This window comes from Phasianus colchicus, chromosome 1, assembly GCF_987193195.1.
Source record: "Phasianus colchicus chromosome 1, bPhaCol1.hap1.1, whole genome shotgun sequence".
Taxonomy (NCBI): domain Eukaryota; kingdom Metazoa; phylum Chordata; class Aves; order Galliformes; family Phasianidae; genus Phasianus; species Phasianus colchicus.
The window spans coordinates 184,532,583-184,555,155 of record NC_143436.1 but is presented as its reverse complement, the minus strand read 5'-3'; the positions used below and the strand labels follow the sequence as shown (position 1 = coordinate 184,555,155).

The window sequence follows — 22,573 nt, the reverse complement described above, 5'->3', positions numbered from 1 at the left end:
AGTCCAACTTTCTAACATTTTAGGAACCTACACACGGAGCAAAATGTATGTTCGTTGCATCCTGAGATGGTCAGGTTGGGTATTAGAAAAAAATTGCTCACCAGAGGATGGTGGGCATGCAACAGGCTGCCCAGGGCAGTGGACACAGCCCCAAGCTGCCAGAGCTCAAGAAACATTTGGACAGTCTTGTCTAAGATGGTCCTGTGTGAAGCCAGGGGTTGGACTTGATGATCCTTAAGGGTTCCTTCTAATTCAGGATTTTATATGATTCCTCCCCCAGATCTAAAATAACACCCTTCCCTAAGAAGGATCCAAAGGATATGCGTAGTTATGTGTAGAAAGGTTTCAGATGTGATAAGACTGCAGGGGTGGCTGTGTGAGCACAGGGACCCACCACTGGGCAGAGCTGAGCCGTGAGCAACGCCAGGTGTGCCTCTGGGAGAGTGGATTGACGGGACAGAAACAGTGCTGTGCAACTGCAGCAGGAAGAGAGGGGTGAGAGATGGGACAGAAGTGGCCCTGCAGCCCCCACGGTCAGTGCAGGAGGAGGGCAGGAGGTGCTCCAGGCACAAAGCAGCAGTTCCCTGTGGCCCAAGAGAGGCCCAAGGAGGAGCAGGCTTATCGCCCTGCAGCCCACAGGCGGAGCACAGAGTACATCTCCATATGCAGCCATGGAGGAGCCCACTGTGCAGCAGTGGATGAGGGCTGAAGGAAGCACAGCCCACGGATGCTCCTGCAGAAGCAGCCTGGTCCAGAGCTGCAGCCCACAGAGAGGAGCCCACGGTGGGGCAGGAGGGCTGGGGGAGCTGCTGCCTATGGGGCTGAGCTGGAGCAGTGCCTGATGGGTGGGAGCCATGGGAAGGAGCTGTGTTGGAGCAGTGCTGGGAGAGCTGCAGTGTTTGTGAAGGCCACACAGGACTGTTCTGGGAGGAAGCCATGTGGAAAAGGGCAGAGAATGACCATGGAGGAGTGGCAGAGATGAAGAGTGCACTGTTCAGGAAGAAGAAATAGGACAGGGTGGAAAGGTGTTTGTAGTTTGCTTTTAATTCTGACTGTCCTGGTCAGTTAGTGACAGGCAAAAAATTAAATGAATCTCCCTATGCTGTGTCTGTTTTGTCCATGATAGTCACTGGTGAGCAATCTCCCTGTCCTTATCTCAACCCAAGAGCTTTTTTTTTTTTTTCCCATCAAATTTTCTTCACCTCCCCTTCTGAGAAAGGGAAATGAGAGAGTGGCATTGAGGTGCTGAGCTACTGTCCAGCTGCTGTCCACCACATGTTCTCATTCAGTCCTCCTTCCCCAGTCTAGTGCCACAATATGCTTGACAGTGCTGTTTTTTTCACCAAGAGGAGGCCAAACAATGTGCAGCAAGGGGGGGAAGGCTAATGGCTGTCATTATTCTCTGTACTCCAATGCTGTGAGGTGAGAGGGACGCAGTTTGGAGAACAGGACTCAAAGAAGCTCAGGGGCATGTCACAGAACAGAGCCCAGCCTGAAGCACTGCCTCTACCTCCTTGCATCACATGGACTGTTCCCTGCAGCTGCAGCACTGTCTCTTAAGAAGGCTGAAGCCCAGAGAGGCAGTAACAGCTGGCCTACGATGCGGAATACTGATTTACTTCACTGATAAAAGCATAAAATGTAAGAATGACACAATGGCCATGTGTGCAAAGTGCTGGAGCAGCCAAAGAATATTACAGAAGCTGAAAGCATACAGCTGTGCAATCAAACTGTCAGCCTGAAAAATACATGCTCATTTTAATTTATGAATGGACACACACACAACAAAATAATGAAATTACCAACTGTATAATGCCAGTTCTTCTTCCAAGGGGAAAAACAATACAGAAATGTAGAAAGAGAAACACTTAATTCACTAAAACGCAGTAGAAAAAAAAAAAAAAATTGCCTATTCTTTTTTTTTTTTTTACTAATTCCATTTGAGAATATATTCCTCTTTGCTTCATCTTCAGCCGTACATTTCTTCAAGCCCTGTGCTGGTGCTGGTGCAAAACATCGTACAGCTTAAATTCTCATGTAAAATAAAAAATAAAAAATAAAAAATAAAAGAGGAAAAATACATATCATTCCTGCATATTAGCATAGCAAAACTTGTCAAGTAACTACATGACCTTGTATCATTTACTCCCTGTGCTTCTGAAGACAGAGGACTCAATGTAGATTAATGTTATGTTAAAAAACAAATCTGTTACAGTAAGACATAATATGAAGACAGGAATTCCCAGCACCTAGTATGCACAAGTCTATTGTGTTGCTGCAGTCACTGCTTAAGCCCTTTTGGTGGAAAAGAAAGATTAAAAAAAACTGATGAATTCTAAACAAAGCAATGATGAGCACAGCAGAAAAGCAGAGGGAGTACTGATTTCTGATTTTGTGTTGATCTCCATTTGCTTTTTAATCAAATTTTCTGATTCAAGAATACTAATAAATAAACAGCAAAATACAATTCTTCCTGTTTCAAGAAAATGAATGTAAGGATACATCACCAGTTCATACAGAAAGTTATATTTGCTCCAGCATTTCCAGACTTTCATTAAAGAAAAACTGCAAGGAAAGAATTAAAATTATTTTGAACATCCTTCCAAGAATATCATTTTAATGTGGTTCCTTCCTTTACAGCATCAAATCGATATTAAACTCAAGAAAGTGAAGTTTCTTGACTGCCTATCTCTCCAAGTGAGATGTGGAAAGCAGCTCACCTCCCAGGACCATTCCAGCTTGACAGCACTTCCTCAAGCGACATGCTGGACAATTCTTCCTACGGATTTTATCAACTATGCAGTCATTTCTTCCAGCACATAAATAGTTGTGCTGCCCTGCAAGACAGAGAAAAACAAGATTAATACAATGTTTTTTAACATGACAAAATTATTTCTGTGTAAAAACATTCCAAAATAACACAGGATTCAAAAAAAAAAAAAAAGTGACCTGACCCATCAAAGGACCCTTTCATTTTACATTAGCTTTTAAATAATCACCTGAAACTGTCTAAATATAATAATTTCTTTGGTTTAAGACTGGCATTCCCTTCTACATAAACCCAACATAATTAGCAGACAGTACAAACCACTTAAAATAGAAAACTATCAATATTTCTCATGCAAATCAATAAAGATGACAGATTTGTTTCTGTCAGACTTTTTTTGTTTGTTTTACATTATTCTTCCTTATGGTAAAGTACTTAAATTTTCTTGGATTGATAGGAAATTTCCTAATGATTGAACAAAGAATTCGAGCATTACACAATACTATAAAAAAGTAGAGTTAACTGTCTCTGCTGGAGAATCTTGTCTGCACAACAGCTGCTGACATACCAGTTGAACAGAGCCAATAAGAGCAAAAAGAAGGCTGTAAATTTTTGGTTTAGTTTAGCTTTCAGGAAGGGCATCTCTTTTATTGTTCTGTTCTGAGGCACTTAGTTAGGAAGAGACTGTAATTTGTGTGTCAAAATGGAATGTTTCAAATGAAATTATCTTCTAGCAGAGCAGTCATTTTATTAGCAAACCATGAAATCCAGCTGATACTGGATTTTTTTTTTTCACAACAAGCTTCCAATACTTTGAAATTTCTCTTGTAGGGAATTAAAAAGTATATTTTTATTTTTTTGTATAATACTGATGACCTCTATGATTCAATTTGGTTTTGCATGAGTAAACAAAGCTGTAATAAGAAATCAAACCAAATCTTCACATTAAGAATTTATCCTGTAAGACTTAACTTTAAAACCCCTCCTGTTTTTGCACATCACCTTCTATTCATTTCTGTATTTTCTGTTTCTGACACGGAAGCATAAAAAAATATTTTTCTTTCAGGAGTAATAAAATGGATCAAAAAGATACAGATAAACTACAGAAAGTACCAACATCAGGGATGCTTCTCTGTGGCATACTGCAGAGTGGACTTCCAAATATAAAAGACTACAACAGCACGACTTTTAGATTTGTACTTATTTCTAGATGGGTATTGCTCTGAGTCAGCCATCTGATGTCCCCAGCAGTAAACAAATCTGAGGTGATTATTCTGCTCAGCTGCTGTTACTGCTTTCTTTATTACCCTATTCCATCCTTTATCTGCATGCAGTAAAGTTAGAAACTGTTCACCAATAAGCTTTCTAAATAGGAGAGAGACAAAAAGAAAATGAATTCCTCAGGTGAAAAAATCAGGAGATGAACACAACTTGTCCTAACAGGAAGAAAAGACATGGTGCTAAACCACAAGAAACATAATGAATTTTCTTCTGTGGCAACATCTTTACAACAACTAATTTTCTTCTTACCTTGCTTGATTTTTAAGAACAACTTGTCTGGTTTAAATGAAAGAAGCCTTATTGCTTAAAATCCATTTTTATAACCGTTTCTTTTGTTTTAGAAAACAACAGGTAAATAGAAGCAATTGCCAGACACACTGCCTGGCATTTTAAATGTATTTATTAATGCTTTAAATCACAAGGTGTTCTCATTTAATTTCTCCCATTACCTCTAATCCTGGATTCCTTCTTACAGGAACCACTACGAAAATTAACCAAATGAATACAAATCTGTCTTGCTTTTGGCAGCAGACCATGAACAAAACACTTATTTTGAACACATCTTCCTTGAGATTTATTCACAGCCTTTTCCTCATCTCACCTCACCTTCATTAGCTACAAAACCACTCAGTCATCTAAAATGCAACAACAGCTTTAAGCCTCTGTTACTTAACATAAAACCTATGAAGCATGAGATTATCTTTGCATTATTGCATTCTGACGCTTTAATGAACAGTTAATTTCCAAAGGAATGCTTAAGTATAAGGTTTAAGTTATGTCTGTGAGTGTTTTGTAGTTTTGTTTGGCTTCTGTTCTTTGAAAAGCATCTCTTCTGGACATCCTTGTTTGGGAATTTTTTGAATTTATGCATGGTCTGAGTCCATGTAGCCCACATCCAAGACCAAAAATAGTTTATGTCTTTCCAGTGAATGCCTATGAGCAGTTCACAATGACATAGGCATTCAAGTTTTACTTTTCTTCTTATATTGACACAAAAATGCAGATCTACCAAAGCTACTGTAATACCATGAAACATTACTCTTCAAACACTCAGTGCTCACATGTTCTAAAATGATGTCCGTATGTAGAAAATGCTCTTGCTACCAGTACATGATGTGCACCCTCAGCATCCCAAGGCGTGCTCTCACTGCCAAAAGTAGCAAAAAACTCGAGCGGAAGCAGTAATGACAACAGAAGTTAATAGCATGATTTATACTCATGCATATTTAAATTTAACTAACGCTGCTAAAGAGTGCAAGACACTGAAAAACTTAAAATTCACTGTTATGCACATTTAAGGTTCACTACAGCCCTTATAAACCTCATCATAATGTAGGGTTTATCAACAGATCCAACTTCCTCTTCAACTGAAAATGCAGGAACTGCTTTAACACTAAATAACAACTTACCAACTGCTTACTATAAATCCAGAAAAGAAAAAAATGTTTTCAATTCTGCAGAAGAAACTGTAAATGAATGATAATTATGAAAACTGCTCTTGAGTGTTTCTGTGTTCTAGTGAACATAGCACTCCACATTTCAGTTTAAGATTAGAAAGGATTGAAGAATCCCTCTGTCCAGTGCATACTGTGAAATAAGAATTTGCTTAGACTTTCAAAAAGTAAGTACTATTTCATTCCCATTTAATACATTCTACTTGCAATCTACTAAAGACCAATGACACAGTCTTTATTATATGTTTACCTGGTTTATTTTTCCCATTAAGAAGAAACCAGCATTAAAAAAAAGAACGAAGGAAAAGCCAACACCCTGCCCACTAAACCCCCTTGTGAGATTATGGAGATAAAATCATGAGTTTTAACACTTGTCAACCACTTCCTCATTTGCAGGCTATAAAGAAGCCACAACCACATCCTGAGTTTGAATTATATTTCACATGATTTTCCATTCTGCTCACTGCTATCCAGCCTCTCCCTCACTACCTCCCATTTTTATGTGCATTCCACTGATTCTGATTTGGAACACATATAAGGTTCATCTAGTATTTTGTATAATTTCACCTGTTAGGGCTTTTTTTAGTTATCTCAATCATCCGGCTGGATTTCATACAGATAGAAAAATCTGAATAAATGATACATCTGAAATTGTATTTGTTCTTCTACTGTTGTCCAGAGCTGGATTCTAAGAAACTGCTACTTGCTCGATATTACTATTTAAGTACAGACAACCATCTGAAGGACTGATTGTGTAGGAAATGGAAAACACAAAGATATTTGATTAAATTCCAAATTACATTCTTTAGGATCAGCTATGCATTAATTGATTCACTTTAATATATGGGTATTGCAGTAATATTAAACACATGTACTGATAAAGTATCCAAAGATTCCAGTCAAGAAAAAATTCCTGCTCAATTGGCAGCTTGTCACTCAGTATCTTTTATGTCATTTTGGCTGGAAAAGAAAAACACAAAGACCAAGACAGCAGTGTAATCCCTAGAGCCCAGGTCAGAAAGCAAAGATTTAAATTCGTATCTCTTACTAAAATATGAAAACCTTCTGGCAACCACCTTTTCCTAGGAAGTTTTCTCCCAATGTAAAGTTTCCAAATCACGTTTATTTTTCACCTGTCCTAAAAAATGCACATCATAGTTTTCTCTCAACCTCTCAAAGCTTCAGCTTGTAACTTAGGTGTGACGAAAACATGGAGATTTCACCTGTTACTCATGTACTCCAGACTGTCATAGGATAGCACTGTTCTTAACCCCCATCTGTGTTCATTTATGTGAGTAAAGGTGGAAGTCCTAATGGAAACAGGGAACTACAACTGTAAATCTGCACTAATAACAGAGAAATTCTGCACATACAACGTCTTTAAAAACTACACTATTCACTTAGCTGACTGGCACACCTTAAGTCACTTAAAATCATTTGAGTGAACTATTGGAGTTGCTGAAATTTTGCAGATATGCAAAATATGGAAAATGTATCTGCACAGAGAGAACCACACGCAGGCAGACAGCTATTTGTGTGAGTACATCTGTGCTGAGCTGCTGCCAGTCTGCACAGAAGCAACACCCTTGTTTGAGAATTCTCATTTCCTACTGCCTACAAACAAAAACATTTTCTCAAATCTTCTCTCCCATAGCTGATTCTGTCTTCCTGTGCCATTCTTACCATGCAACACTGTCTCACAGAATTAGCCCATATCACCACTGAAAGACCACTGTTCACAACACACATCACAGTGTTTTAGAAATCAAAAACCAGATTAAATATATAAAATATCTAATATCTAAAAATATAAATAGATACCATATCTCTTTGTGAATTATTTTATTGCCAAACACTTCCCAGCATTAACTTCTACCTTCCTGAAAGCCAGGTTCTGCTCAATAATTTTCTTGCAATATGCTCTTTACCTCTTAAAATATTTTTCATATCATAAGAACTATTAAACAATTAAGATAGTAGATTTAAAAAACAAAGGAATAAATTGTTCACTAACCCACCATCAGTGGTTCCCGTGGACCACAAAAATGGTTTCAAAACAAAATGGAAAACAGTTGCACCACTGTGTACTAAACACAATGGCCCAGATGAAGTTTTTGAGTATACTTTTGACTCCTGAAACTGAAGCTAATATAACAGATAAGGATTACTCTGGATTTGGACTGACTTATCAGTGTTTCCCATAACCAGGCAAATAGTTCCTCTTCAGAAATAGGAAATGCAACTTGTCTGACCTTTGATCTGATCTGAAACCACTACTTTTACACTGCTCCTATGTGCAAAACAGCAAATGTGTGCTGAGCTTGCCTTTCACTGTGCATGCATCTCAGAGAACCGAGAATCTATACTACAGAGTTTGTCATATTGAGAACATGCCCTTCACGTGTCCCTGTACACCACTGCAATCTTCAAGATTTCAAACACCTCAAATAATACTTATTTATTATTTAATACCATCCACTGCATTAACATTTTCTCTATAAGATGAGACTGAAGTGAGACTTAGTCTCTAACTTCTTAAGAACAAACCACCTCTCTCACTGACCTTACCAAATATAATCTGTTTACAAAAAGCTCAGTGCTTAGTGGGGGACTTCCATTAAATTCCCCTCTTTGACCATCAGAATCAAAATTCACTTTTCCCAAATCTTAAGCAGGTGTCTGCTCTAGAGCTCTACAAAGCACTTTTATTTGCAGACAGGAAGAAATTAGAGTTTGCAAACAAGTGTACAGCTTCTGTGTAGGCTGGCTGCAGTTCAGCACAGATGCACTCACACAAATAATCAGCTACTCTATAAGGACTATAAAGTAATATTAAAGACTTGCTATTGAAGTGCATCTGCTTCAGCAAAGGACTTAGGATTCAGTGGATCAAAGATGGCAAAGAGGATAGAAGAGTAACTTGGGAGTATGTTCCATTCTGGAAACTTTTCTTCTTGCATTAATATAGTAAAAAATGAAAACAGTGAACAGTGATTGCAGTCCAAGGAATCCAACAGGCTAGAGGCCAGTGTTGCAAGGACAGAAAGGTGTGTTTGATTCCCTCAAGGGACCAAAAATGATGGACACAGTTTTTACATCCTGTGTAACTGCCTTACCACTTCTATGCACTCAGTGGTGGGGTTTGTGAGCATAGCAGGTACCAGCAGTTCCTTTGTGAAGTTAGTCCTTCACTGCTCTGCCTTGACTACGTGTGATGAAAAAAACAGGCTGAATTAAAACATTTTGTTTCAAAAGGAAAGCAAAACCATAAAATGTTCATTCTTAAGTCAAACCTAATGTTTACATTATACCTTATTTGCTGAGCAGACTCACAGATCAACAAACTTCTTGCATACATCCAGTCTGTGTCTGTTGTTTAAGCATTTGTCAACTTTTATTTGCTCAGTGAATAAAACGTGCTTCTTTAAAAGGGAAGCTGCATTTTCAAAACTATCCTTGCTTTTCTTCTCTTGAACAAAACACTTCGAGTATCTGTACCATCCTGGACTGACCCCTTTCTTATGTTTTATCCTGATCTGAAAATCTTCCTGACTTCTGTTGTTAACACTGTAATGCCTCTGTCTTCTTCCTTCCAAAGTTACTTCTCCAGACAGCAACACACACATTGGTTTTATCTCCAAAACAGAACAATTAAGTTTTCACTCACTTCTGGATAGTTAAAAGTCATAACCCTTTTAAAAATCTTTTTCATTTCCCCATTTATTCCACCATCAACAACTAGACAAAAAAAAAAGAAAATCAAAAAATGTCCATTATATTAACCATTACAAACTGCAAAATCAGGATTACTCTTTCACATTGATTTTAGCTGCTTTTTTTTCTGGTAACATCCTGAAAGACATAAAGACTTTCTGCCTAACTACAAAAACTGATAGCAGTAAGAATTCTGCATAGCCAATATCTTTCTGAAAATCATGCTGGCTTCTACAAGTCAGCATCTCCAGTTTGTTTTATGGCAATGTGTCACAGTTGTTCCATGGTCGCCATTTTTAAGTGAACTACGTTACTGGTAGAAATATGTAAAATTATACAATTAACAGCTCTTAGTGAGGGGCATATTTCTTATAAAACACAGATCATGGGATTTGAACATGCAATCTACTTTAACAGCACTCCAACTGTTTCAAACATATGCATCATTACAGTAACGCTTTTTCTTCTTCTGATCCTTGATTGCTGTAGTCTTCTACCAACATAAGAAGTATTATATGAGAGCTGCTCCAAATGTAATGCCTTCTTTTTAATGGTATTGACCCACAGCATCAGAGGCAGATGTTGATGTAAGGCAGTAGAGGTTGAACCTTCCTGCCAATATTCCATTACACTCTGTTGATGTGTGATAGATGGCAGCAGAAGGGTGATGTGACAAAATGGTGTCTGACACAGAAGTGCATATAAAGAAAAGGCGTGGAACTGAATTCCACCATGTGGAAAAAATGGCACTCATTGATATTGTTTATGGAGTCCAAACAGTGGATGTGAGCACAGTGAGGTGCTGGGTGGTGTGTTTCAGCAGTGCAGACTTTTATAAACACAGTATGTAGGCTTTTGTTCATAGCTAGCATTTGTGCATAGCTACTGCTTGTGACTACGTTGAAAAATAGTGTTTTGTAGCTGAGAAATTTTCTAACAAGTAGCATTATCGTGGTCTTTGTACCTGTTGTAGTTTCCATGGAAATAAATAGGAGGCATTACTTTCAAAACAACCTACGTATTTGCATTTCAGTCATCCTAACATTCTGATATCAGTGAAAATATTACAGCATATTGCTTTGATGAAGTCTTCAATATATATTTTCCTCTTATTCTTTGACTTGTCCTACAACTGAACCTGTGGGATAAGGGTCACTCATGAGAGTAAAAAAGGCAGAAAAACAGAAATATTAGTAGAAGAAAGAAGTAATGTATTTAAATAAATAAATATATAAACAAACAGATACTGCTGCCCCTTGATCAAAATATCCAAAGAACAACAAACTGCTTGAAAATCTTGAAGAAGGGCTTCATTTAAGTGACTAGATTCTCAAGTGTGGACACTCAGCAGTATAAGTAACGTACACTCCATTCTCGGGCATTAGAGGAAAAGCAGATACTTTAAAATTTATTTTAACCTTGAGTAGGTGTCTAAATTTGTTTTTTTTAATAGTGTCTCTTCAAAGGATGCCCACAGTGATTAACTCACATACATATGTCCATGCTGTAAATGCCTTCAGCTTGGTGCAGCAACTCTCACATAAAACACCGTCTCTGCAGACAATGGAAGATTATGTAATTATATGAGAAGAATAGGGTAATATTCTCCTGCATCTCAGTGTAGCATGTAATTCCTAGATTTTAACCGCAGCAGATTCCAGGTTGCTGAAACAGACTCAAACGTTAAAGGATTTTAAGGATAATAACATTAAGCATATTAAGCAACAGCCACTTGTCAGAACACAAGAGTTGCAACCAGTTATGAAAATTTCTGAAGTGCAACCATGTATCACTGTGCACAATGGCAGACTAACATACAAAGGATACTTGGTTAAGTCTTTCCATTGGTAGCCTCTAAAGAACATCTCCTTACCAGTAATCATCAGTTTTGTGGAACAGATATACAGAATGAGGAGATGGACACTGTCAAACTTAAATGCTCGTTTAGTAACTAGTAGTTTGACTAGAATCACAGAATGGCTCAGGTTGGAAAGGACCTTAAAGATCATCAAGTTCCAACCTCCCTGCCCTGGGCAGGGCTGCCACCCACAAGATCACACTGCCCGATGATTATTTTAAATAACTGTCACATTTACTATGTCTAAAAAGGTATTAGCTACCTTTGTGGCGTGGGTGAGATTCATAACACCAAGAGCAGACTGCTCACATCATCACCTGACACTGCCTTTATGCTCAGTACAGAGAGCAGTTAGCGAGAGTACTGTCATTTTCATCTTCAGTAGATATCTGAAATAAGTCAGTGAATTACTTCCTAGAAGTTCCCACTTCTCTCCATTCACTATCAAATGAACTTCAGATGAGTAACTCAGGTTACTCCTATTGTGCAGATCTAAAGTTAGAACAAAGCAACCTCAGTAGTACAGAGCAGTCTGGTGCTGGTGCTCCGTACCGAAAGTGGTTTTACACTATTTGAAAGAGCTTCCATTCCACCTGAAAAGATGCAATGTTCAATACTGCTTCTGAACACATCATGTGAAGTTAAGCCCAAAATTTGGCTAATTGACATTTCTGTAGCTGATGGCATTCTAAGTAGTCCCTATCAGGAAAGCAGTACAAAGGCATAATGAGAACAGCCAGCAGCCCGGCATCACTTAGCACCAGAACAAACACAATCCTAGCACACACCATCATTGTGCTGCATGCAAATCAGCAAATTACTGTCTGCCAAACAATTGAGCAATGTATGTTTGTATACGATGAAGATACAGTTATGTATCAGCACAGATCTTATTTCCCTTTTCATAAGGCAAATTCCTTTCTCTCACAAGTGAATTTTTCCAGTTGATTTTTACAACCTTCATGGAGATTATTTCAAATATTTGAATTTGAAAATAAATCTACTGCACGCTATCATATTTCGGTCACATGCAAAATGAAAGTGTTTAACAATACTAAATAAATTAATCGAAAAACATCTGTATTTCTCAACATGCAGCATGCATGCCTTCTCTGCTTCATGCAGTGTTCACAGCTGCCAGGTATACAGCACACACTGCACCAAATCCCAATCCACAGACCCTGGAAAGAGAGATTAACAAATGGAAAACGCTGAAGAATTAGGAGAATGGGAACTTTTCATAGTTGATACCTTAATTTCATAGATGAAAGGGTCTGTACCGTACAGCACTTCACTGTTCACAAACAGAGTTTTCTAACTGGGGCCGGGTCATTCTAATCAATGGTTGGCATGCTGTGCTGTTTTTTAAGCTATGGAAAAGCACAAAAATACTGATGCACAGTCTTTCAGTACGTATGCAGTGAATCACACTTCCATCATAAGCTGCTTGTACACAGCACAAGTCAGATAAACCTTATCAGAAAGGCTGCTCAAAACAACAGTCGGTCTTCACAGCGTAGATGCAGCTCATCCTCATCTCAGAATCCTCCTCTACCCATATCCAGAGACAATGGAAACTCTGATGGAAACTATTTTTTATTCAGCAGAATTTGTCAAATTTAGGTCTCAAAGGAAAGTCCATTTCTCACCAGTCAAGTGTTAGCTGCTGCTGCTGCTGTTGAGCACAGTCCCTAATACTGCTACTTGTACAGTGCTCTTATCCTGAACTTGAAGCATATATTAAAGTCAGACAAATCAGTTATAGTAAGGTCCCAGACATTCAAAGAAACCAAGAGTTAATTCCTAACTCATCTGCTGCAATGCCATGTATTCATGTTGGCCTCAAACACTTCTGGGTCACACAACCACTTGTCGCTGTGAAAAAGGGCAAAGGAAGGCAAATGCTTTTACAAATATAAAGCAAAAATTAACAGCATTACACAGTTTTATGTGAAGATATCTATGTAAGATATTAAACACCATTTGTCAATTTAAAGAAAAATAAGGAAGAGCTCACTTCCTTAATTTCATTTTCCTGTAAGTTCCGCTGGCAATTTTATAACAATTTTTTTGTGACCATAAGTTTGATATACGGGTAGTACTTTAAAAATGCCTGACCACCAACAGCAAATTACTTTGCAAATACAGTAATTCTGTATACTTTAAAGCATTTTAAATCTTAACTCTGAATATTCTTTGATTGGCAACTTCAAACTGCCCGTCACCTTCAGCTCACAAAAACAAATGATACTACCACATCAGCTTACTGAATTCAGGTTTGTGTTTTCAGTTTTCTTCTCTAAGTATAAATAAAAGTAACTTCTATTATATTCTCGTCAACCAAGTGAGAACTTCGAGTATTTTTAAAAAGCTTTGCAACTTGTTTGTACAATTGAATCAATGGGTACATAAATCAATCCTTGCAGGTAACCAACCAAAAATGACCAACTCTGAATGCAGAGAAATACTTCCTAAAATACTGGTATATTTATTCCTCTGCATTTTCTCCTTCCCACCTCCAGCACTACCTTTTTTTCATATCTGTCCTTCTGCATCCCCCTCACCCCCACTAAAGGCCTTGCAGTTTGTGTTTACTGCTTGGGATTCTGCTTTGAATAAAATATACTTACCATACTGAGACCATCAATTTATTTATGCATATAGGAACATAGAGCAAGTCAGGAAACCAAATAACAAAAGCTTTGCTAAATTGTAAAAGTATGTAAGAATTTATTGCCAACATTCTAAAAAAATTAAAAAATATAATATCTTAGTTATCCACATACAGTTCTGGATTACTGTCACAATATACAGATATCCGTTAGCTCTACTCCAATTAAATCATGCTCAGCATAGAAACTTTCCTAGATTCACCTGCACAGCTTCAAATAGTTATTTCAAAAAGGTTAGATATGGAAAATGGAGTTTTCTGGATAACATGATGGTCAGTTTCATCCCAAAGGAAGTATTAATACTGTACTTCTTACACACCACAGATAAGTAAAATGAATGGTGTATGAATAGTGGGTGTTGTTGGGAAAAAAAAATACATTTGCTATGAGATTTGAAATAGCCAACATATCTGAGATTACATAATTAATTAAAGTAGAAAATAAGCATTTTGTGACTAACCCAATAGTTACATATTGTAATAGTTATTACATTATGTCCCTTGTCATGTGTGCACTTGACAACTGTGCAATGATATGGAAGAGAAATCTAAATACAGAAAATCCAGCAGGCAGCCCAAGTAATTTAATTTGATCCTTTGAACCTTTTTTTTTTTTTTTTTTTTAATTTCTTATAGCATTCTGTACCTTATGGAAAGTATATAAAAAATAGGGCTGAGATGATAAATTTGCACTCAAAAAATCAAATACCTTATTTGCACAAATAATTCTTAAAGAAACATGAAGAATATTAATTTTTTTTTAAAGGGATATCAACCATTCCTGCACCAAAAAAAAAATGAAGGGGAAGGAGATATTCTGTAAGAAAAATGTCTCAACTGCATTTATTACTTTGACTCTGTGAATTGTAAGCATTATTTTCACTTGCATTTAAAATTAAAATATTCTTTTTAAAGAGGAGTAATTTGTCACCTTCATTTCTGACCAGAAAGAAGTGAAGAAGTGCTTCAAGTGTAAATGAAATTAGAGATCGATCTCTGAATGAGATTATTTCAGTGCTAATAATTATATTCTGCACTTCAGGGAAAATAAAGGAGTCCATCATTACAAACAACTCCCTGCAGACTTGCAACTAATGCATTAACCAGGTAACCCCATTTGTTCATCTAGCTCATGTTCACTTGTCATTCTTCCTATAAAACTTCATCTATAGTTTCTGTTGTCACAGTTCAGCTTTCTGAGGTTGTTGTCCATTCTTTTAATATTCTTACTAAAAAAGAAAACCAAAACAAAGCAACATATTTCTTCACCATAGGATAAGACTTTGGAAAAGACTTCAAAAAAAAAAAAAAAAAAAGGTAGGTATGAAGAGGCTAGCTAAAAGCCAAGCTTTTTGTTAGTCTAACTGTACTGACCTTCTCTGTATGTCGTTATCAATCAGTAACATCTTGCAAATACAGATTTTTCATAAATATTCAAAGAAAACAACCTTAAAATATTTCCACCAGAAACATACATGACATCCTAACACTTATATTAACAACAAACAGCTAACAAGGAAAGTAAAAAAGGAACACCAGTGAAGTCAGTGATGAAATAATTTAGTTAGTTCACTGTAATACTTAAATAGAGTTGCCAAAAAATGACAGTAATCATGTTTTTAAAGATTATCAGTAAGTAAAGGATACGTTATTCGCAGAACCTAGAAAGGACTATTTAACATAATTAGGAACAATGGTATGATATAGTACCTTCCATTGCCCTTTTAAAGAAGACTTTACAGCTCCCACAGGTGAGCACTCCGTAGTGGCAACCAGAAGCCTCATCGCCACAGATGAGACAAATCTTCTGGGGTAGTGATTCAAAGCTGTACTGGGAGCTTTGGCTGGTTTCTGTATCTGGCCTTGAAAAGAAAAAGAAGAGAAATGAAACATCCAGATTTGCAACAGTTAGCAACTTACCCAGATTAATCAGTTCTACAATAAAAACTTCCTCTATAGAAGATCAAGGGAAAAAAAGCAGCACTGCCTTTCTGCTCAAGACTTTTTCTACACCAGGATAAAAGGCACATTTGTAGTAGTGTCTAGTCATTGAAAATGGTTTTGATAAAAAGGTACAATTTGGGAAACTGTCAAAATGTTCCATCTTCTTCAGCTCAACAAGTCTTCCGAGCAAAGTCATACTGACATATCTTTTCCTCAACACAGCATAGCAGGAGATGGAACCAATTAGATATGAACTGGATTTCAAAACTTTCTTCGCATGGGAAATCACAAAGTTTTATCTCGATTAGAAAAATCCTCAATTACCAGCATGTCACCTCTTGGTCAGCTGCAGCTTTTGATCAGCAGGCAATTCAGTGGGTGGGTTATGGCAAGTGAAAAGCCAAAAGTGAAAGGTCAGAAATGAAAAGCCAAAAATGAAAAGTATTGCTTTGTATCTTGTCAAGAAAAACAAACAAATAAAAACAATCTAGCTAATCCTTAAGATAAAATCCAGGTATCTCCATTGAAACAGTAGCACTGCATATAGTTATTTTTACAAGTATTTCTAGGTAATGCAGAATGCCTTGGCATACAGTTAGCCGTTTCATTCTAACAAATCAATATGCACATACAAAATGTTCCACTTATTATGTGAAATTGACTACTTTTTCTCAAATCAGAACTCCCAATCTAAAGAATATTTGGGTTTTTACCAACACTGTCCATCTGCCACTTCAGACATCAGCAACACTGATGCTATTCCCCCCTTCTTTGTGGCTAGTGACTTCTTAAGATATTGCAATGAGCAACCACAACAGAAGTGCTGCTTTTCTCAGATTGTAACTGTGCCCATGAGAGCATCAGCTGCAAATTAAAGAAATAATACCCCCTCTGGCTTCCTACCAGCGCTGACATCCCCCAGCACGCATCAGAACACAGGAGAAGAAGGAAACACGGCCCCAGCGACCGTCTAAACACAGAACCGAGGGAGCGAAACGCCGTCTTGACGTCCCTCGGCACCTGCCTGACTTCCAGCGCCCCACGGGAGCACCTCCGCTATAGCCCAGATTCGCCGAGGAGAACCGCGGAGCTCAGCCCTTACCGCACGTAGCCCAGGTAGGGCGGGCACAGCTGGGGCAGGCCCTCCTTCAGCACGGCCGCGGGGAAACCCAGCGCTTGGTGGTGCCCGTTGAGCCCGAGCGGCGAGTAGAGACCGGGCGGCGCGGCCGAGGTGGACGGCAGGCTGTCGGGGGCCGCCGGCGGTCCGTACGCGCCGGGCAGGAGGGGCGGCTCGGCCTTGTAGAGGACGCACTCCAACGAGGGCTCCTGGCCGGCACGCGGAGGCTGCGCGAAGTCGGCGGGGGCGACCTTGGCGCCCAGGAATGAAGGGGGGGCGGCGGGCAGACCGACGCCCTCTTCCTTGATCTTCAGCGCGCTCTGGAAGTCGCCGTAAGCGAAGGGACCCTCCTTGCCGTCGGGCGGCGGGTAGCCGTACTCCGCCAAGTCCGCGGCGGGGGCGGAGGGCGAGGAGCGCGGTCCGAAGACGCTGCCCTCGTACGCCGCCTCCACGTCCAGCAGCTGCCGCGTGCGCGAGGCCAGGAAGGCAGAGTTGAGCGGCAGGATGGGCACGTGCAGGTAGTCCTGCCCCGCGCCCGGCTCCACGGCCGCCGGGGAAGCGGTCGCGGCGGGCGCCAGGCCGCCTTCTCCGGGCCCCGCGTCTCGCTCCGGGAAGCCGCGCTCCTCGGCGCCGGGCAGTCCGGGGGCTCTGCCCTCGCTGGGACCCTCGGCTCCCGGACGCGCTTTCACGGCGACGCTCAGGGGGTCGGCGCCCGGCCACAGCGGAGCCCCGGGTCGCGGCTGCGAGGGGCCGGGAGCCGCCGGGACGGCGTCCACAGCCTTCTGCTCGGGACCGCGGCTCATCGTGGCGACGGGCACCTCCTGCACCTCCGGCCCGAACAGGGACCAGGGCGTGGCATGAGCCGCGGGAGCCAGGAAGGTGTCCAGGACGCTGTCCAGACAGTCCTTGGGGAGCGCGCCGCTGCCCTCCCGGTACGAGGGGCAGTCCCGATCCTGCTGGTCCTCCTCCTCCTCCCTCTGCTGCGGCTCTTCCTCCTCCTCCTCGTCCTCTTCCTCCTCGTCGCTGCTTCTGGGGTAGAGCAGCCCGTCCAGGGCGACGTCGATGCCCTCCGTTTCCCCGCGACTGGGGGGAGCCTGCAGCAGCACCGCCCCGTCTCGGGCAGACGAAGGTGCTCGGGTCTCCTTGGCCTTCACCTCGGTCATGCTGCCCGGAGCAGCGCTGGACGCCGCCAAACCTCCGGCGCGGCTCGTCGCGGCTCGGACGGAGCTCCCGCTCACATGGCGCTGCGTTCCGAGGAGCCCCGGCCGTGCGCCGATCGCCGCCGGGACGGTCCTGCGGAGAGGAGAGCGAGCTGAGCGTCTGCCGCCTTCCGAGGGGCAGCGAGAGGGAGGGCGGGGACGGCGCCTCGTCCCCCGCTGCCCGCCGCGCATCCCCCGGCCGCTCCCCGCCCCGCCGCCGCCCGTACCGCTGAGCGGCGCCCTGGTTTGCCCCTCCCGCTTCCTCGCTGCCCCCGGCCGGCAGCCGCCTCCTCGCCCCTTCGGCGCTCCGCTCTCGGGCACCGCGGGATCCCTCCGGCAGCTCCCGGCACGGCCTGGCCCCTCCTTCGCTCCGCCTGCCGCGGCCCTCCCACCGCTCCCGTTCCCTCTCGGCTCCGCTCCCCATCGCCCGGCCTTCGCAGCCCCGTCTCACCCCTCTCCCGACTCTTACAGGTGTCTGTTCTGCTCTAGGGGTGCAACACCGGCTGCACGCAGGCTGGGCAAATCACTGTCGGGAGCGCCGGGAGGAAGACAAGTCCTGTCCTCCCTGGTTCTTTACCCTTTCTTTCAGACATTCGCTGTGTTTTTCAGGTTTAAGTTACTCTACGCCCTGTTAGAATGAATACGTCTTCCGTTTTCCAGTAGCAAAGAAACCAAGGCACTATTAAACACTTTATATCACATTATGGTGCCTCTGAAATACCCTACAGCAGAGAAAGCAAAAGGGTCTTGGAAGAAAATACCAGGAAAAAAAAAAATAATAATGAGGCATTCTGTGTTTCTAATACTTTAATTACATTGTTGAAGTGAAGAAAGGACATTTCAAATAGACCTGGGGCTGGCCTTGCAGGGCTGGCTGGCTGCCTTGTGTGTACCAAGTTCCAACCTAGCCCAAATTAGTTAAAACCAATAAATTGTTGTCTGTTCATGGCTGTTTGTGTGAATTGCTGGCTCAGTGAAGGAGCATGTTTAGCTTGATAACACTATTTCTAACTCAGATACACACATACACACACATACATTTGCATAATAGCAGTCTCAGAAAACAAGATGGTGTTTAGAGTTACAAAAAGTAAATTAGCCCAGGAGTAGCCCTTCTGGCTTTGAATAGAATCAGTGTATTTTTGATTCAGAGACATAAATTGTTACAAGCTTGCTTGTGCTCTGTGAGTAGAGCATGCTTCTGTGAAAGGGCATCTTTCTCAGAAACTCTTATCAGGATGAAATAGTTCCTATTGTTGTTTTACTTTTGGAATATTCTCAGATTGCAGAGGACAGCTTTGAGGGGAGAAAAGAAACTTCTTGAAATTATTTCAGTGGTCTGAAAGCTAACATCAGAAATGCAGAGCAAGTTTATAGAAAAAGTGGCTTCAAGTAAATTTTATTCAGAGCAGTGTGTACATTTTGTATTTTTTTTTTCTTTTAGAAATAGAAATACATTTATAGTCGTCTTTTTTTTTCCTCCTCTCCTCTCCTCTCCTCTCCTCTCCTCTCCTCTCCTCTCCTCTCCTCTCCTCTCCTCTCCTCTCCTCTCCTCTCCTCTCCTCTCCTCTCCTCTCCTCTCCTCTCCTCTCCTCTCCTCTCCTCTCCTCTCCTCTCCTCTCCTCTCCTCTCCTCTCCTCTCCTCTCCTCTCCTCTCTTCTCCTCTCCTCTCCTCTCCTCTCCTCTCCTCTCCTCTCCTCTCCTCTCCTCTCCTCTCCTCTCCTCTCCTCTCCTCTCCTCTCCTCTCCTCTCCTCTCCTCTCCTCTCCTCTCCTCTCCTCTCCATTACTGTGCTTTGACCATAGCTTACATTTTACAAAATAGATGTCACATAGGCACCTCTCTGTATGTTCCTAACATTCAACAGTATGCTGCACATTGTACTTGCTATATATCAGAACATTTCTCAAACAGAAATGCCTCACCCTGTTGATATTGTGTAGAATTGCTTGACCAGCAAGCAGCAAGAACCAAAGTGTCTTTGAAAAGCCTGTCAGGGGAGCAGATGTTCAGAGTCTGCCTCCAGAAGACAGCTCTGTACTGTTATGACGTGATATTAAAACAAGTAATTAATTTGAAGTGCTTCTCTGGCTACCGAGTTTCTTTTTTAATGCTACAGTATTTCTCCCTTCTCCTGGTCCTTTTCTCAGAAGAGGCAGAAGTTCATTCCCAAGTCTCCACTATTCATCTCCATGCCGTTTTGGTTTTCCCCTGATGTTTTCATGCTTAGTCAGCTAACTGTCATGCCTATTTCTCCCCACTACCTTGCTTTTTCACTTCCACTTCCCCAAATGCATGCCACGCTCATGGCTTTCCTCTGTACTCCAAGGAAATGTGCTCCCCGGACTTGTTTCCATACAGTGACCTCCCTCCTTGCCAATGCTTGAGACCCACAGAGGATGAGGAGGCACTGAACTGGCATTCCTGGAAGGAAAGCAGGACCACATGCTTCCTACAAAGCCAACTTACAGCTGCTGGTGACTTGACTTGACTGCTACAGCTCTTCACTAACAAGTCCGTATGACTCTAAACACCTGAAAATTCACCAGAAAGATAAGTGTTTATCACTTGCATTATTTGTCTGAATGTTAGCAGCTGAATGTTGTTCATGCTTTCCTTCCTAATTTCCTTCTTGTGAGTTACCAAATATACTCAACTCTTTAATGCTGAATTCTTGTTGTTTAAGGAAAACTTTTTGTGTTATTAATCTTCAGAACATTTGTAGGGTTTTGACTTATGTCAACTTCATATAGTTTCCTTGAGCTTTCACTGGCAAATTTTTTCAATTTTCTCTATATTTGCTGCCCACAATCTTTATTCATTCTATTTTGTCATGTTCTCTCATCACTGCGGTGCTCTCCTTGGTATTACAAGTCTTTCAGTGAGAACATTTAACAAATGCCTTATCAAATTTATTGATGTTAGAACATCATTCATTTTGATTTTTTGATCTGTTCATTTTGTTTTCTCATTTTATTGTGGCTATCACTACTATGGAGAAACAGATAGATCTTGTTAAGGTATTTCCACAGCATGATTGGATTGGTTTGGTTTGGTTTTCAGGGCTATTTCAACCATTAAAATTGATGCTGACTTTTTCACATTAGAGCTAAAAATGGCACTTTTTGTAGTCAGTATATATATATATTTTACCAAATGCAAGAATTTTTAAAACTAGAGTGAACAAATTTGTAATTCAGAATAGACCTATGTTGAACTAAACTGTAAAACATTGCAGGATTTCACTGACAGTGCTTCATGTCTTGAAATTCAACTAAAATCTGAAAATATAGTATTTGAGAGCTCTGATTATTTATTGTGGCTCTTTCTTTGCTCCGTTGAAAAACTGTAGGAATAGGAAGAGATGCTTTTAGCACAACTTCTCAGCTTTCCTGAGCTGAGAACACTATGATTCCTGTGTAAAATATCAACAGGAATGGTCATAGATCTGTACTGGCAACTTTCATGGTAAAGCAGCAAGTTTGCATTTAGCTCTTTAAGCAGTTCCTGAAAATCTGTTTGAACATTCAGATGTTCAACATATGGCCTCCTTAAACAGCTTCTATGTATTTCAAAATCCCAAACTTCTCTTTAAAGAAATCTTGAAACGTGGCCTGGAGATCAACAAAATCCATTTTCCTCTATTTCTCAGACTGTGTAAGTGTAGCATTATTCTCAAGAGTGCTCCATATAAGCAGTGCCATAAATTAGTGACTTAGTGTTTATATCTGCAAAAAGAATGGGTTGATTACACTAGAAACTGCAAATTACTACTGTAGTCCATGGAGACATTTCTTACAGTGACCACAGTGTTGTCCTGCCCAGGGTTTTTGAGAGCAGAATGTAGTAGTTAAAAATACTTGTTGATTTTTTCATAGTTAAGCAATGTCTGATAATTGTCTTACTGTCATTTGTTTTTTTAGGATATAGTACATCAAAAGGTATGTTTCTTTTTTCTTTTTTTTTTTTTTAAGAGAGAGGAAGAGAGAAGATCTACAAAAAAAAAGCTCATGAGCTCATGAGAAAGAAAAGAAACTTTCTGAAGTGCTCTAGGAGAGGTTTAAAGGTTTCTGCTGCTATCAGAGAAATGATATTTTTGTTTTTTTTTTTAAAAAATATATATATATGTATCTCTATAACTGCATCTTGCACTTCCTACTCTACAACAATAATCCAGCTTCTCCTCATTTACTGTAAAGGATAATAAAATAGTCATGTCATGCAAATAAAAGCACATTCTTGGTATGTTACGCTTCTTAGAGAAATGTGCTTCTGTGGCTGCATCTCTAATCTGTAAATATTTATAGACTGCTAAATTCCACTTGAATTGGGATGGCAGCAAACATTCCTGCTGTCTCAGAGCTCCTCAGTTTTGAAGTAGCAGCTAAGTAATGAGAACGTCTAGCACTGGGGATGCTGTCTGATCATAAACATCCACATTTGAGCTGGGTGATTCAGTTTCTGTAGGCAGGTAAGAGTCATAGGTATCTGTCGAGATGGTTCAACTTCTGAATCTTCAGATAAAATGATGTGTTATTATCTTTAGTAGATATAAAGGACTTCTGTGAT

General features: G+C 40.6%; 1 protein-coding gene across 3 annotated transcripts in view; it reads right to left on the bottom strand.

Annotated features, from left to right (window-relative positions):
* Positions 1-18,564, bottom strand: part of PGR (progesterone receptor) — a 37,790-nt gene extending 19,226 nt beyond the window's left edge. The window contains exons 1-4 of one of the 3 annotated variants that reach the window (XM_090134000.1): positions 18,475-18,564; positions 16,792-18,099; positions 15,456-15,607; positions 2,721-2,837 (exon numbers count right to left, since the gene is read on the bottom strand). In XM_090134000.1, coding sequence (XP_089990126.1) covers positions 2,721-2,837; positions 15,456-15,607; positions 16,792-17,969 — 1,447 coding nt within the window. In that variant the 5' untranslated portion in view covers positions 17,970-18,099; positions 18,475-18,564. The other 2 variants (XM_031616149.2, XM_090133999.1) reach the window with 2 other exon arrangements.
* Between the last annotated feature and the right edge of the window lie 4,009 nt (positions 18,565-22,573).